The following is a 16417-nucleotide window of genomic DNA, read 5'->3' on the forward strand; positions in this document are numbered from 1 at the left end:
AAGAATCAGTATTTTCCCTAGAAATTCTGGTCCTCTGCCTTTACAATGATTTATTTTCTGGCTAAATATGAAGAGAAAGCACGGGGACTTGGGGAACAGATCATGTTGAACCTTAAGAAACAGAGACACGTTTTCTGTGCACTACTCATCACAGAATGGTTCAAAAGAGCAGGAAAAAGGCGGAGGTGGAATTGTTGGTAAGCCTTTTCAGATGCAAGGGTGTGGGCCAAGCTACCAAACCCTAAAACCAAACAAACGGCCTCTGGCTTCATGGGAATAATCCTGTGGCACAGAAGCACTTGGGAGGTGATGGGCTGTAGCAAGAGGCTCTGCCAGAGGACTGGACAGCTAAGCTTGCTCATTCATCTCCCTCCTTTTACTGCTGCAGGGTGTATGTGGGACACAGAGAGACAGGCACCCACCCATGTGGCAGCCCCCAAGCAGCGCTTTGCTCCCTGCTGTTTCTCAGCCTTTCAAGGCTGTCCTTGAGATGTGTGCAGTATTTTTATGTATCAGCAAACCAGTAGGGTGTCATTGTGAAAGACTGGGGCTCATTCCAGCACTGAAGCCAGACAAGTAAGCTAAGTCTGGTGCACTGAGATCTTGATATGGAGCACAGCAGAGCAAACCCATGGCATTTTTTAACTCACAAAAGAAGTGGGTGTTGAGTTTTTCTACCTGCTGCTCCCAGCCTCTGGTGGATGTACATGAGGTGCGCATTCCTCCACAGCTTAACACAGGGTGATAAACACTTCTGCTCGTTTACCACCATGACCACATGTGATTTCAGCCTGCACAGATCTTATTGTTGCCTTACCATATAACAACTCGAGAAAAGTATTGCCTTCTCCAAGTCTTACAGGTGTGTCTGGCTCTTTCCGTCCAGAGTCTGCTTTCGAGGTAAACCCCCAGCAGTGCTTGCTTCATGCATATCGTGGACCAGCCTCCCAGGTTTGCTTTTGGGTAAAACAAAGTGCCTGCTCCAAGGGTCAGCGAGGGCACACTATAGACACCATGTCCTGTACAGGGTAGCTGGAACAGCACCCCAGACACTACCTTCTGAAATGTAACCTCTGCTGATAGGAGCCTTGTGGTTAACCACATCTATGCACATAAAGTTCCCCAAATGGGTTGAAAATTAAGAAAAAATGATGATGATGTCTGCCTCTGGCTTTTAACTCCATATCAGAGTGGAAATGGTACAATTTAAGCAGAAAAATATCCTGGTTCTCCTTCAGATGATGATCTGTATCTGCATAGTCATCATATTGTGTTAACTCTGCATCTGAACTTCAAGCCTATCATGGTACAAAGGGCTGTTTCAAAGATGCTTATTTTATGAGCATACAGGCAGGCTGCTTCTAGTGCCTGTGGGAAGTGCTTGTCTCTGGCATGAATATTTGCCTTCTAAGGTACGATTCAAACGTGACTTGGATTAAGGGGGAATGATCTTGTCAAGACAGAAGTCAATAGGTGCAGACAGGGTCTATGGTCTTCATTGGATACTGACTGTGGGAGTAGTTCCCTTAGCACAGGACATCACTTCATGAGCAGGAATATTGAGAAGTCTCCCTGGAGCAGCAAAGGGTGACTCAGAGGAGAAGTAAATGGGGAATAAGATAAGATACCATCTAATAAAATGTGTGTAGCTGAAGTACTATGTTTTGGGAGCACAGCAATGGTCAATTTTAGTTTTATTATATTTTGGACACATTTGAGCACAACAAAGCCTCCTGAATTTATTGAAGGGAGAAAAAATAAAATAATAATAATAAAAAAGTTGAATCTGTGAACTGAAATAAAATTGATGTACTGGAATCTCATAAAGAAGATATCTGTGCCTACAGGGCAGTCGGGACAGCTGAATTCCCTCTATTTAACACTCTCCTCACCTTCCAACTATCTTATCAAATCCAACCATTCTCTGTATTGACCAAAAGTTACCTCAAAGGTAAGATGCAAGCTTCCAGGAAAAGTGTCCTCTCGTATCCTGCAATACTCTCTTAAACACTCCTAGATTTCCTCTGTTGGTGGAAGGGGACGCATGGGCCTATATGTGACCTGCCAGTCTCATACACTTACTCACAGAAAGGACCAACAGGCACTAGGATGTTTTCTTGTGTGCTGTGTAATTGGAAGCCCTGAGAAGATGTTTTGCAGTTGATGGCATTTCTGGGGAGAGGGTTGAAAGGCAGAAGGGATGGGTGACCTCACTGGAGTTCACCCCAGCCCATGGGACCATCTCAATTCGGTCAAGCACAAAACAACTGAAATGTCCATGAGACCCGAAGGCAGCAGCCACACATAGAAAAGCACGTGTTTCTAATTGACATAGAAAGATTTATGTCTTGGAGGTAGCAAAAACAGCTATAATTCTCAATTTGAATGTCTCCAGAATTAGGGAGTGTTTAGAGCCCTGGGAATTAGTTCAGGCTTCTCCGTATTTTGCAAGAGTGTTTTTTTTTTTTTTTTTTTTTTTTTTTTTTTTTGTGGTTAGTTGATGACAAAACTAAACAGATCTGATGGGCTCTTTCAATACCTCATATATCATGTCTGTTTTCACAAGTTATTATGGGATAAGGCATGTTCAGGCCAATCATATTTATTGGGGCAATAATTAATGTGATCACTTGGTGACTCTAGTATGTCGTTAGCTATATTTGCTTCTCCAGGACTGCATGGCTGACCCTACATTTATCTCATTTTTTCTATCAAGTACCTTTTACAAGCAGAATGAGAGGTAAAAATGCAAAATTATGTTAAAGATATCCTAGAAAAAGGTATTTGTTAGTTAACAATATTACAGTAGGGGCCTTATGCCCAAATGACTATCACAATCTTAGTTGTAGAAAAAGCTAGCATGTGTCTGGAAAATTGGAGAAACATAAAACCAGTCCATGGTGTTGTAGCTGGAGTTTGGCTTGGTGAAAGCCAGGAACTGTACTGAGTGATGCACTGAGAGTAGCATAAATGTGGAGCAAATAGGAACACTGGTTTGTGTGGGCGTTTACACAGAGCATGTTTTTTGAAGTAAATATGGACTGAGGATAATGAGGGAGAATTCCTAGGCAGGGAGTTACCTGTGCATGGTGAGGAAACAAGCACTTCAGAGTGAAAGTGTCCTAACTTTCCCTTTCCTCCCTCCAGAGTGAGTTAGCATCTGATTAAGGTGAAATGAGCAGTCCTACTGAAATGAAAATACCCTATGATGTTGAATAAGTGATGCGTTCTGGGTAACATCCAGACAAGATTAGGGTTTTGCAGACAGAAAGTCTCAGCCACAAAATGCCGTGAGGGTTCCTTTAGTCGGAATGTTCACTAAAAGTTATTTCAGTCGCTGTCAAGCATGATGTGATCTACTGCTGCTAAAGACCTTGGCTGATAGTATTTTTTGCAGCTACTCAGCAGACATTGAGTAATAAAGTGATAGCTTTTCTCTCCCAGCAGGTACTAGTAGCTCTCCACGCAGCTGTGGGTTTCTCCTTATACTTACTCATGAAAAACCTTCTGAGGAAAGAATGCAGCTTTTACACAGGGAACTGTACAGGGCTGTTTTGAATTCACATTTCCATTTTGTTTAACAGGTTAAAATTCTGGTGACTAGGCCAGGGAAATGCTCCAATGTTTTAAAAGTCAGTTGTGGGTTAGGAAGAGATTCAGTCCTTGTCATTCTGGCATGAATCTAGTGTTACTTTAGTGGGGGTCTGAAAGCCCTTGTCATCAGGTAACACTGCTTTGGCTTCCTGGCAGACAGCCTGCAGTCTTCACCCAGCTCCCAGAGCACAGGCAGGAGCTGCCCTGGGGCCACCTTTCCTGGTCCTTTCCTCAGAGGCAAGAAGTGGATCTCCAGATCACACACCACTGTCCTGGGCTGGAGCAGAGGCTCACTAGATGATCTCCAGAAGTCCCCTCCAACCTCAGCCAGTCTTGTGATTCAAAGCCACCTGTGATATGGGCTCTCACCCCGTTAGGTCTCTGAATTCACTTAGGAAAACAGGAGAGCAGGTTGTTTTGTGCCTCACGTGATGGCTGTCATCTCAGGAAAGGAAGGGAATCCCTGCTGGAAATGTGGGTCTGCTCTGGTTAGAAACTATTATTTGTAACAAGTGTGCGTGTTAGCACGTCTCTCTCTGTAAGGCCTCTGAATGAAAAACATCCTGTTATTTATATTTATGAATATAAGTATGGTATGATCTTAACCTGAATGAAAACTGACAACAGGAAAATTTGCCCTTTGAAGCCTGAATAGAAAAAAAATTGATATTCTTTTCTTCCTTTAAGGTAAAAATAATATTTACATAAACATAACTGTCAATTTGTGAAATGATAACCAGTCAGTTGAAAATGTCAATAAGCCAAAAAAGTCTACCAAGTAAGCTGTGTCGCCTGAATACAGTAGGAAGACATCAGTGAAATCTACCTACATGTTCCCTGGAAAAGAGGCATGCTGTATGAAAGGACTCTTTATCATCCGCTAATGAATGAGAAGATCTGCAGCTAAGATAAACCTGAGAGAGCTTTCAGGACACTGCTTCTCCCTATAGCAGCAGAAGTGGGGGTCCTGCCACACACTTCTCATCAGGCCGTGTTACTTTGCCAGGGTTCACCAGCCTCAGTGCTGCATTCCCAGCCCTGGTGGCAGGGGAGAGAGAGAGTACGGGCACATGGTGGAAACTATCCAGTGATATGAAGGGTTTCTGCTGCTCCTCCGTCTCTTGGATGCTGGGGCTGGCCATGTTTTGGGGTGCCAGGAAGCCTTTTTAACTTTCAGGCTTCTCCACAGGGGAAATCTGTATCTTTTCAAGGTCAGGGCCATGGCCTGGGGAGGCTGGCATGCCAGTGGCTCACACGGCCTGTGGCTTGGCCTGCTGTGGTGACCCACACTGAGCAGCAGTCCCCCTTGTGCTCTGCCACCCTGTTGGGATGAGGTTCAGTTTGCCGCTGCCATTGCTTCTGTGGTGAGGACACTGGGGCCTAAGGGCAGGGAAAGAGTTGTGGTAGCTTGAAATGGGTTCCCTCTGTCTGGAGAGCAGGATTGCGGTGTGTCAGTAAATACAGACAACCTTGGCTGGCCAAGCCTTGCCCTAATCTGGCTTTTTACCAGCTTTCCTCTGCCTGCCGTGAACCACTGAGCACTTTTATGTGGCGCAGATCCTGCTGCTCCTGAGAGGTGCATGCCCAGTCATGCAGCTGAGACCCTCCTCAAAAACCTTAGCAATGGGTAAGACCAAATGAGGTCTTTTCCTAAGTGTTTACTAAGAAAGCTAGTTTTTAGACACATGGGTTTATAACAGTGAAGTGTGTGTTTTTGTGCAACACAAGGAACCAGCTGTGTTGGTTGGGCTGTCCTTGCAGTGTCCTGTCACCTCAGAGGATCTGCTTGGGTTTTGCCACAACAGAAGGTCCCAAGTGAATTTCCTTGAGGAAAAAAAAAAAAAAAAAAAAAAAAGCAAAAATGAAAAAAAATCCCACATCTCTCTCCTTAGGCTAAAGCACTTGAGGATATACCGCATTTTATGGGGCAATGAGGCAATGAAAGAGCTCTCTCCCAGCCTGCCCCAGTCACGCGCCTCCATGTGACGGCTGGTGTGGCCTCCTCCTCAAAGCCGCTTGCTCGAGGCACCAGACACGGCATGCCAGTGAGCAGGGACATTCCCACAGCCCTGCTGCACGACCCCATCAACAGCCCCGTGCTGCCCACCGGGTGTGCAAGGCTGTCGGTGCCCCTGTGAACGCAGTCACACTGAGAGCAGCAGGACAGAGGCCGAATGAGGAGGCGTTCTACAGGGATTTTATAGTCTAAGAGCTGGTATCACCAGATTCTTTCATATAATGCTTTAATTTTAAAAGAAATTATGCCCACGTTGGCAAAATACTTTTTGATAGAGACAAGAGACTGTAATAAGAACCTTTAAATGTAATAGAGCCCTTTCTCTTTTGTTTGATAGGTTCTGATGCCAGCACAGTTGAGATCTACCTCTCAAGTAAGCTATATGGCTTAAATGGTAACAAGGCTGATGTTAACTGGAAAGCTGTGGAAGGCATGAGCAGGTGAGCTGAAGAAAAAGAGAGTCGCAAGGATGTGAGAATTGCTTCCCTGTTCTAGAGGCACTTATCTTCCAGCAGGGCCAGGATGCACGAACAAAACTGCTGTGCCTGCTGCCAAGCCAGTTCCTCTCCCTCTTGGTGTGCCTCTGTTGCACTCAGAATTAAATCTTCACTGGGCCAAAAGGAGGGAGGAAAAAGCAATACTGACCTTACAGGCTGTTGGTAGTAGACCCTTTACTCCAGCTGGGCACCGTTGTTTTTTATGGAGGAAGCCTGGGGAGTGCTTGGCCACCCAGCACAGGGGGGGCCCTATGCTTAGGGCTCCTGCCTGGGCTGCAAGAGACATCCCGGGTGCTGCCTGAAAGTAAGGCTGTTGGCTGTGTGGCTGTAAAACCTGATTTATTTATTTATTTATTTATTTATTTATTTATTAGTTTTGACACCCATGAGAAGTATTAGTTTTATTGGTACAGAATGGGGAAAAAAAAGTTGAAATTGCAAAATATTTCATTTCCCCCCCCCACAGCCTGTCTGACCTCCTTGCTATGTGAAGCTGTTGTGTAGCTTCTTCCAGAATCAACTATACTAAATATAGACTTCAGTCTTCATGATGTAAGCAAATAGACAACCCTTATATTGCAAGGAGACCAGAAATACCTGAGCTGTAAGTAACCCAGGATGATCTAGGCGTGACCCTGACTGTCTGAAAAAGTACAGTATATACACATTGGCTTGTGGCCCCTGCACTCCTTTTCACCTGTGACCTTGATCCAGCCTAACCCCAAGGATATTTCACAGCCATACAACACTACCTAAATGCAACAAGGCATAGGTGAAAGAATATTTATTCATGGTGGAGCAAAAGGGTTTCATTCAAAGTGCTGCTTCAGTGTAGCAGGGTCATCATAGTTACATTTCACTATGCCCTCTAGTTTGCTGTTGTTGTTCTGGTATTTTAGCTAAAGAAAAGGAGCTATTTTTGATTTTGTACATCTTGTTGCAATACCAGGTGACAAAAATGCTATGCATTGCTTTAGTTTATTTTATTAGGATATCACAAAATAGATACACATTTACTGCATTCATTGTATTCCAGGTGAGATGCCAGTCATACCTCTACAATTGTGGGATTGCCCGTTGTCCCGGTCCTGTAGAGACTTGCGAAAGAAAATGAGAAATATTCAGGCACGTTACACAAACAACACATATTTCTGCAACACTCTCTCACACACACATACACACATCCCTAAATACTCCTTAATTTTTAGCACTATAACATCGTAATTTCTGATGTTGGGTGAACTATAAGTTACATTTGTTGGTAGAACTTTTCTGAGGTTCTCACCCAAATATTAATAACTTTTACTGAAAAAAGAACAAGCAGAAGGCACTAGTGAAATGATAAGAAAAGTTTCTGTTTACCATAACTTAAATTTTTATTAAAATGCATTTTTCTAACACTCCCCCAAATACCCTTCAAAAACTCCATAAAAAATCCAGCAACGTTTTCTCATTAAATTGACATTGCTTTGTCTCCTCTGCATTTTTTCAGGGCTGTTATCCAATGACAACTGTGGTGGTTTTTTTTTTTTTTTTTTGTTGTTGTTGTTCATTTTTGTGTGTGTGGTGGTTTCAGCCAACTCAGGCAGTAATTCTTAGTTGGACCTTCAAGAGGCTACTGTAGGAAATTTGGTCAGGCGAAGCAAGTCCAAAGGAGAAGTCCATCTTAGAAAAGAATCCAGGCAAACTCTTCTTTCTGTACAATAGTATCTTCCCCAGCCCAAGGCATAAAAGGGCATAGCAAGGAGAATGACAGTGTTAACAAATACAGTCAAATTATTTTAAAATGTTAAAATGTTTTAATTTTAAATATAATTTTAAATTTAATTTTAGTTTGGGAACTGGTCAGCTCATCTTTCCACTGAAGGCCACCCTCAGGAGCAATGAGCCTCAAGCCTTCTGTGGTTCAGAGAGTGGAAAGGAGTGGTGCAGTGGCGGTATGTAATGAGACAATGAGACGATTTTTTTTTTTTTCTGTTCTTCTGGAGATGCTGCTGTGAATTCTGTTCCTACTGGAATGGATTTGGCTCTAGAAATAGATCTGGGTGTTTTTTTTTTTTGTTTTTTTTTTTTTTCCTTTAAAGTAAATGTTATGTAAATACGTGCTGTCTCCTGGGAAAGCTGTGGGACAAGCTCTCCATCACTCGAGGCTGCACATAAGCTGGCTCCTCTCTCCCCACCTGAGCTGTGATCATTTCTGCTCACTTCATTAGCGCTATGGAAAGAAATAGCAGGCAGCAAGTTGCTGTTTTGTTTTGATAAGTATAGCTTTTATTGGTAAGGGGTCTTCAGTGATGTATGTTGTTAAGCTTCACTAGCCTCAGGAAGGCTCTTGGAGCTTCTGCAGAGATGAGAAATGGTGGCTATTCCCATACCAACACTTCCATTTTCTTGGAAAAATACAACTGAATCTGTAGAAATTTTGCAAGCACAGAGTCCCTTTATTTGTACCAGGACAATTTAATTTTTTTTTCTTTATGAGATCTTGGATTTTCTGTGTCACAGGCTGATCTTTCCTGTCTGTGAGAAGATTTCCATAGATCTTGCCCTAATCTGGGAATGTCTCTGTGCTGAAACAGGCCCAAGTAGGATTGCCATTTGAAAAGCTGGTGGATTAGGAAGGTTTGATTATTAATTGCTTTGATCTGTATTCCCTGACCAAGTCATGAGGCCCAGACCTTTAATGTGGCTATAAAACACAGCGGGTGTCTGTGTGGGTGTGGGCTGACCGAGCCTCGGGCTGTCTGCTCGTGTCCTCCTCCATGGAGGAGGGTGAGCGGGCGGACGATCAGACACGGCCGTGTTACCAGACTGCAACTGCTCAAGCTTCTCCCCAGACCAGCCTCTGGGAAAGAAGCTGACAAGCAGCTGTTGTCCAGGACTTAAAAGAGTGGTAGTGGCATCACTCTACAGACTTTTTCCATCAGATTTCTCTTATTCTCAGGAGCCTGAGATCCCACCACTGTAAGGGTCGTAAGTAACTGGAGGTGTTCTCTGCACTGGACACCTCTGTCAGTCCCTCCAGCAGGACACCGCAACTGCAGGGATTGCAGGAAGTCTCAGAAACCCTTCCAAGGGTTCGACCTTTCTGCCTTTACCTCTAAGAAACTCCTGAGAGATTTTCAGCAACTGCAGCGGTGTGTAGGGGTGCAGTTCTCTCCTGACTCCACTGACTTTTAGAGGCCTGGAGAAGTAAGCCTGAGTTTTTGAAGTGCAGCACATCAGTGCTCAGCTGAAGCCTTCCTTGTTGCACATTTCTTACTGTGATGAATCACTCCCATGAAGGACTGGGGTGCCAATTTTGTCCTGGTTTGTAATGGAAAGGATTTGGAAAGAGATGAGCAGAATCTTTCCTTGACCTATTGTATTGCGATAGATACCAGTGATTCACACAGTGGAGTCAGGGCTGCTTCTTTGAAGGTAGAAGTTGGACGTTGCAGCAGGAAAAGAGGCTGTAACTGTTTTCCTGCAGTTATTAGGTTCTGTATTCTTTCAGTTTTGTGGATACATTCAAAAGGAAGTAGAAAAAAACCTATCTCTAAGGAAGCAAAGATCTTCCTTCCTGTTGGAGAGTCAGCAAGGATGATACGTTTCTTGCCAAGTGAGTCATTTCTTCACTTGAGAGACTTCAGTGCTTTAAAAATTGCTTTCCAGGGCATGGAGCTTAGATATGAATTTGTGTGGGCTTTTAACGGATGACATTGATCTTTCCCTTTATGGGAAATGATACAGAAAGATGGCAGGGAAATAAGTGGTTTCGAGTGCCGTGCTGCGGTATTACAACTTCCCTGAACAGGTTTAACAAATACCCTTTTATTGTGTTGCTCCCTGACAAGAGCGAGAAGCAGGTGCTTAGGACTGCTCAATGCTTCAAGTGTTACTTGCCAAACAGTTTACAGGCTAAGTAAATATTTGTAGGATAAATAAAGGAAAAACAGCTTTAGTTTTAGTTTTACTTTGACAGCAGTGCATTTTCTTGAAACACGCCTGGAAATGATGTGACTAAAAGTAGGACTATAACATAGCATTTATTAAGAAGCAGGTGAAGTGACAGCTTTTATGTAGCGCTGTGTGTTAAAGCTCTAGACCCGCAGTGGCTCACTCTTCTCCGTAGCTCTCTTGCTCTTTGAGAAACTTATGAAGACTGCAGGTGGTTTTGTGGTTGCATGAGAGCTGAACTTATTTGCCCTATTGCATTCAACTCAGACAGTTACAGGGAATTAATTGTATATTAATGCTGTACAAATCTCAGGGCATGAACTGAGACAAAAACAGCATTATTTTCTCTTTGTCGAGTATTTGATAATGTGGTAACATGATGATCATGCCTAGAGAAGAGAAGGCTCCGGGGAGACCTTTTAGCAGCCTTCCTGAACCTAAGGGGGGCCTGCAGGAAAGCTGGGGAGGGACTCCGTGTCAGGGGGTATAGGGATAGGACAAGGGGTAATGGCTTTAAACTAAAACAGGGTAGACTTATATTAGATATAAGGAGGAAATTCTTCACTCAGAGGGTGGTGAGGCACTGGCACAGGTTGCCCAGAGAAGCTGTGGGTGCCCCATCCCTGGAGGTGTTCGAGGCCAGGCTGGATGGGGCTTTGGGCAACCTGGCCTGGTGGAAAGTGTCCCTGCCCATGGCACGGGGTTGGAACTGGGAGGTCTTTAAGGTCCCTTCCAACCAAAACCATTCTGTCTCTTAGGATCAGCAGCATACTGTTTTTCCTAACACTTGACTCTTCCCAAATACTGCATATCAATTCTAACTTAAGGCTTTAGGTCCTTAAATACCCAAATATTAGATGATGTGACACATAAGACTGTTTGATCTGAGCATTAATTCCCTTTGCTGACTCTTGGCAATCTTTAAGCCTTAGCTTAGGCAAATGGTCAGCATGGTACATGGTCACAAAGCAAAAAATCCACATGTACTGTGGGTCCCATTTCTGTGGAATAAAAGTCACGCAACACTCGTCCTGTTGAAGCTAAGAAACCCCACCGTGTCCGTGAGCCATTGGCGCTGTGAGCCCCGGGCAGACAGCGCTGTCGGAGGGGCCGGCTGCAGGAATCCCGCAGTCCTGGGGCTGGTGCCTGTCGGAGGACAAGGGGCCCTCTTCGAGACTCCTCTGATTATGGCTGAGCAGAGGGACCGAAGCCCCACTGCATGAACTGGAGTATGCCGGAGTCCTTCAAGAACCTCCAGCTGCCCAAGCAAGGTTGAATTTAAGGCCTTGACAGAGCGAAGAAAAAATTAACAATTCGTTCAGCTCCACCATAAGTCCCATTTATTTTATCTGGAGAAATTTCCTTGTGAGGAAACTTTTCTTCCAAGTGCCATAATTCACACAGAATCACAGAATTTCTAGGCTGGAAGAGACCTCAAGATCATCAAGTCCAACCTCTGACCTAACACTACCAGTCCCCCCCCGAAAATTCAGTCTTACTTAGATCAGTTCCTTACCATTTACGCTGCTCAATGCCTCGTACTGCACTTTTTTTTTGCTCCTTTTAAAAGAAGGGACTTCCAAAAGTGCATAATTGGGGTAAAATGCAATTGAACAATGACCATGTTACCGTTTACTCACCCGACCCCAGCTCTTAAACACAGGATGCAAACCAGCAGAAAGAATAAGGAACAACACGCACAGAATTCTCTAATATCAAAATATAGCAATTTATTCAAGACACTGAATATGATCTGTTGATTCTCTCCTTAAAACAAATGAGCTACAATACACAAGGTGAATTTGAAGAAAGTGTGGGTGGGGGAGAAACAAAATAAGGGTTGATGTTGTTTCAACAGAACCTGGGAAATGCTGAAATGAGAACCAAGTCTGGCTGCAAGTCTGACACAGACAATAAAAACTGCAGAAGCCAGAATTCAGAATTTCAGTGAGTGGCTGAAAGAACATTTCTGCAATTGACAAAGAACCACATCTTTTAAAAAGGCAAAAGGAGGAAAAAAGGAGGAAAAATTAAAAAGGGAAAAAGAAAAAAGAAACCCAAAAACAAAGCAGACCCTTACATTTGACAAAGTGCACTTCACTTGGCTCTAAAATTAGCTATTTTCTCTTTTTTTAACAAATTAAAAGGAAATTTCTAAGATGTAGCATGGGGTTAATGTGTGTATAACCCTGTAAGTCAGGCCCGTTAGTGCCCCATAAGGGACCCAGTGTTTGCTACATAAAAGATCCAGTATCCTTCTAGCCCACAGAGTTGAGTGGTTTTTCAGAAACTTTTTTTTTTTTCACTTCAAGGCCAGTTCCAGGCAGCCAGCAACGACAAAAATCCAGTAAGCCTCTTGATGTTTCACAATCCTGTTCGGTCACTTCGTTGTTTTGTTTTTCAGTTTCTCTTCCATTATAAAGAGCCATGAACAAAATGATCAAAAAGCGCTGGGTGAAGCCCTGCTGAAGCCCACCCGCCTGCTGCCTCTTGCCGCTCTGTCCGGGGGCGGTGTTGGCCTGGAGATGCCGCTGCATCCAGGAGGAAAGTGAGAGCTCCCCGAGGGCAGCTCCAGGTTTCGAGGTTCACCTGAAGCCTGGTGAAGCTTTGCTCTCCCCACTGCCCACGTCCCAAAGAAACCAGCCCACTAGGCTAGGATTAGACTTCACAACGTCTTCAGGCTTCCTTAATCTCAATAGCTGCCCTCGTTGCGCCTGAAGACTGTCTACTACTACATCTTTGATGGTCTTCCTGGTCTTTAGAGTCTTGTGGACGAGATGAGAGGTGAATTTTGTTTTTCCAGTATGCTGCTTTCCTATCCGATGGTCCGCCCAGAGACCTCCCAGGAGGGCAGCCTCCCTCACGACCAGGCTTTGCAAATCGACTGATCTTGAAACCTGGCTGCTCTTGGCTCACCTCCATGTGGACTGGCAGGGGAAAGATGATGCTCTCACCGACAGCGTGGGAGAAGGACAAAGAAAGAAGAACCACGCACGCTGACACCCCTTGCGTTACCTGCAGCAGCTGCTTGTGGCATGAGACACAACGGGGGCCGTGCACGGAGGCGGCCATGGGGCAGAGCCGAGCTGGGGCTGAGCTCGGATCTCCTTGATCCCCAAGGCCTGGCCTCTTCAGGCGCAGCACAAGGCAGAGCCCAGCCCCGAGCCCCGTCCATGCCACCCATTCAAGCCTCTCTCCTAGTGAGCACTCCTTTTATAAGTAGTGACTTTAAATTAGCAGGTGTGCTGGTTGTTACAAACCAGTGCAAAACTGTGCCGTGGTCATCTACAGCCACGCTCTTGGAGCAGAAGGCTGAAAATAACACAGACACATTTAACACCAAATATAATCCCTGGTACCTTCCAGTGTCCAATTCTTTGATATAAATTACAAACAAGCCTACTGTAACTAAGAACCAGAATCCCGTGTGACTGTTTTCCCCTCAGGACTAAGTAACCCTGCTAGCTGTTACTTGTTTTCATTATTTTCTCCTTCCCCAATGTGTATCTCTAGGAAAAGCAGCTGAAGCTGGCAGTGGCAAGTTCCACTGAAAGGACTAAGAAGCTGTAAAGATATGAAGTGTAAAGAGAGGAAAACACAGGAGAAAAAATGGACATACAACTTCCCTGATGCTGTGATGCCTGGCGGGTCTCGCACCACCAGTTCTGCATTGGGGCTCTGGCTTTGGTCTTGCTCAGATCAAATCACCACTTCGGCAGCTGTGGTCAGATCAAAGGGAAGATTCTGTGAGAGAAGTGGCGACTGGGTGGGAATGTGCTGTGATTCCAAGGGGGCTCTCTTGCTTCCTTTTCTCCATCCTACAAATCCTAGCCTGCAGGCTAGAGGAGACACCAGTCTGAGGATTTGTCTAAATAATGGCCACCACCACCCTGAGGCTGCCTTGGAGTTTCCACCAACTTCAGTTAACTCTGCCTTTGGCTTTCCTGTGGCTTCTCTGGATCCATCTCTTGCAGTACAGAAACCTTCGGCAGGCGTCACTGCGGATGTCAAGCTCGCAGCAAGGAAATCGCGTCCCAGCCGACAGGCGGTGCTTTGGAAGTCTTTGTTGCCATTCTGATTGTTGCACCCACTGTAAGTTCACAGTGGTTTATGTGTTGAGAAATAGGTTATAAATCACGTCCTCGCCTAGTGGAGAGCTCTACGACATCTTCTGAGCACCCCACTGAGGACATGCTCGAAGCCAAGCCTACCTCCAGAGGCAGGCCCAGAGCTTTCCTCGCCAGGCGGGGAGCAGGCAGGGCTGAGGCTGGCAGCAGCACCACGTACCGCCAGCCGCGATGGCAGAGCCCAGCTGTAGGCGTGCGCTGATCAGAGCTGGCCGGGAGCTTGGCACGAGTCCACGCGTAACAGCGACAGGCACAGCCAGCATGTTTGGTCCGACTGGTCCCATCCAGTCACTGGTGAAACCCCACGGGCTTACTGGAACAGAGACAGCTGCGTGGGTGAGTAGAGGAGGACAGCACTGCCCGCCAAACGCATCTTCTGCGTGAAACCTGAACCGTCTCCGGAGGGAAGAAGATGCACGATAGTGTTCCCCTGGTCACCATGGATAAACACAAATATGCACTCGAGAAAATGAATGCTGTATTTATGGTCTCAAACTTACGGATTCCTTTTAGTAATTGTACAGCATCAAATAGCCACAGAAATGGAATGAGACCATATAAACGTCTGGCTGCTGGAAGAGGTCTCAGTAAATGACGGGCGTTTATTGTATCAAATAGCGTTTCGTCCTACAGCACTTTCTGAGAGAGAAGAGGAAAAGGATACTGCATCTTTCATGCTCCTTGGACTCTGTGTCATTCTTTCTGCTTGAATTACACAACTGGTCTACATTTGGTGGCCATTTTCGGCTTTTAAAACTGTGTTTAACATAAAAAATATTTTTTTTCCAAAAATACACTGGGTTCTTTCTGTTAAAAGTCATCTTTCTCCTGTAAAAAATCTTCCCCAGCACTGCATTCTTATATAAAGCACTTATTACACAATTTGCTGAAAGTGCCCTTGAGACGCTAAGATCTGAAGCATGGAGGATTTTTTTTTCTTTTAAACGGAGAGAAAGAAAGGAAAAGAAAGAGAGGAGAGGAGAAGCAGTCTGTCAAAAATTTTCATTGTCATGTCCACCTGGCTGCATCTACTATGGGCATACAGGGAAAAAAGAAAAAAAAAGGGCAAGAAGAAAGAGGAGAAAAAAAGGAAGGAGAAGTCGGGAGTGGAAGGGAGAAATAAAAGGAAAACAAAAGTTTCATCCTAAGCCTGGGATCCTCCAGGCTGTAATATTCCAGCTGATAGAAAAAACACTGAACAAAAAAAGTAGTCTAGAAAATAGAAAGTGTTGTGATTACAAAGTTGAGCATTTCATCAGTACAAACTGGTCTTTGAACGTCCTTTGGGAGAGCAACTGTAGTGTCCAAATTGGAAGGAAAAAATACGACACCGCATGGAGGAGGATTTTTTTTCCCTTTTGGTTTATCACAGCATTTTTCTTTTTTTTATTAATTATTTTTTGGCACAGCTTTTTTTTCCCAGCCATCAGAGCAAGTTCTCAGACGCAAACCAAACAGTGCAATGCCTAGCTGGTGGCTTCATGCTTCCAAGGCTGAATGTTCCAGGTGGAAACCATTCCCTCCCCCTCTGAAGTGACTGTGTTTTTACTCCTTGATGAAGGTTACGGACAAAATACTAGACACCTGTGGCCAGGGAGAGTTGGTTTCACAGTACACTCTAACTTTGTTCAAGTTCGTACAGTTCTGGAGCTGTTAAGAATAGTTTTGAAGAGTGCTTCTCCCCACACATTCACTGCTGGTCCATTTGAAATTTCTTCTAAAACATTTCACTTTTACTTCCGCAGATCTAGAACACAAACCTAGAGAGAAAAGACTCAGGATTAAGAACCATTTCAGCAGGTTAGTTGGAATTCCTATTTATGTACAGCCCAGTCCACCAGCTGATACAGTCAGCTGTATGCTAAGCTACCCCAAGCTCCACATGAGTCTGTCTCAGTGTCTATTTACATGCACACAAGCAAGAGAACAAGCCAACATGGGAGAAATCAGAGATGAAAACCACCTATCTGGGCTTTCTTTAGATTACAAACAAGCATTCTGGTGGCGCATCCCTGACAGGACCATGGGCTTTATTTAGTTGCCTAAACACTTCAGTTTTTGAAGTATTTCCAAAATACATGCCCAGGCCTGGCAGGTGTGACCCAGGACCTACGGCAGGCACGTGCCCATTTGGAGCAGCTGTTGGGAGCCAGGCATGGCACCATTTCAGATGGCACAACTCAAGCAACTGGATGATGTTGTAGGTGTACCCTTCATTAAAAACAGCTGAAAAATATTGCTCT

At 44.7% G+C, this 16417-nt stretch overlaps 1 protein-coding gene across 12 annotated transcripts in view; it reads right to left on the reverse strand.

The window, feature by feature from the left end:
- Positions 1-11752: 11752 nt before the first annotated feature.
- The window catches only part of TBL1X (transducin beta like 1 X-linked), a 239196-nt gene continuing 234531 nt past the window's right edge, over positions 11753-16417 (reverse strand). For all 12 annotated transcript variants that reach the window (XM_072029631.1, XM_038173040.2, XM_038173043.2 and 9 more), the window contains one exon: positions 11753-15934. In XM_072029631.1, coding sequence (XP_071885732.1) covers positions 15908-15934 — 27 coding nt within the window. In that variant the 3' untranslated portion in view covers positions 11753-15907. The remainder of the gene's footprint in view (positions 15935-16417) is intronic.

Source organism: Anas platyrhynchos, chromosome 1 (genome assembly GCF_047663525.1).
Source record: "Anas platyrhynchos isolate ZD024472 breed Pekin duck chromosome 1, IASCAAS_PekinDuck_T2T, whole genome shotgun sequence".
Taxonomy (NCBI): domain Eukaryota; kingdom Metazoa; phylum Chordata; class Aves; order Anseriformes; family Anatidae; genus Anas; species Anas platyrhynchos.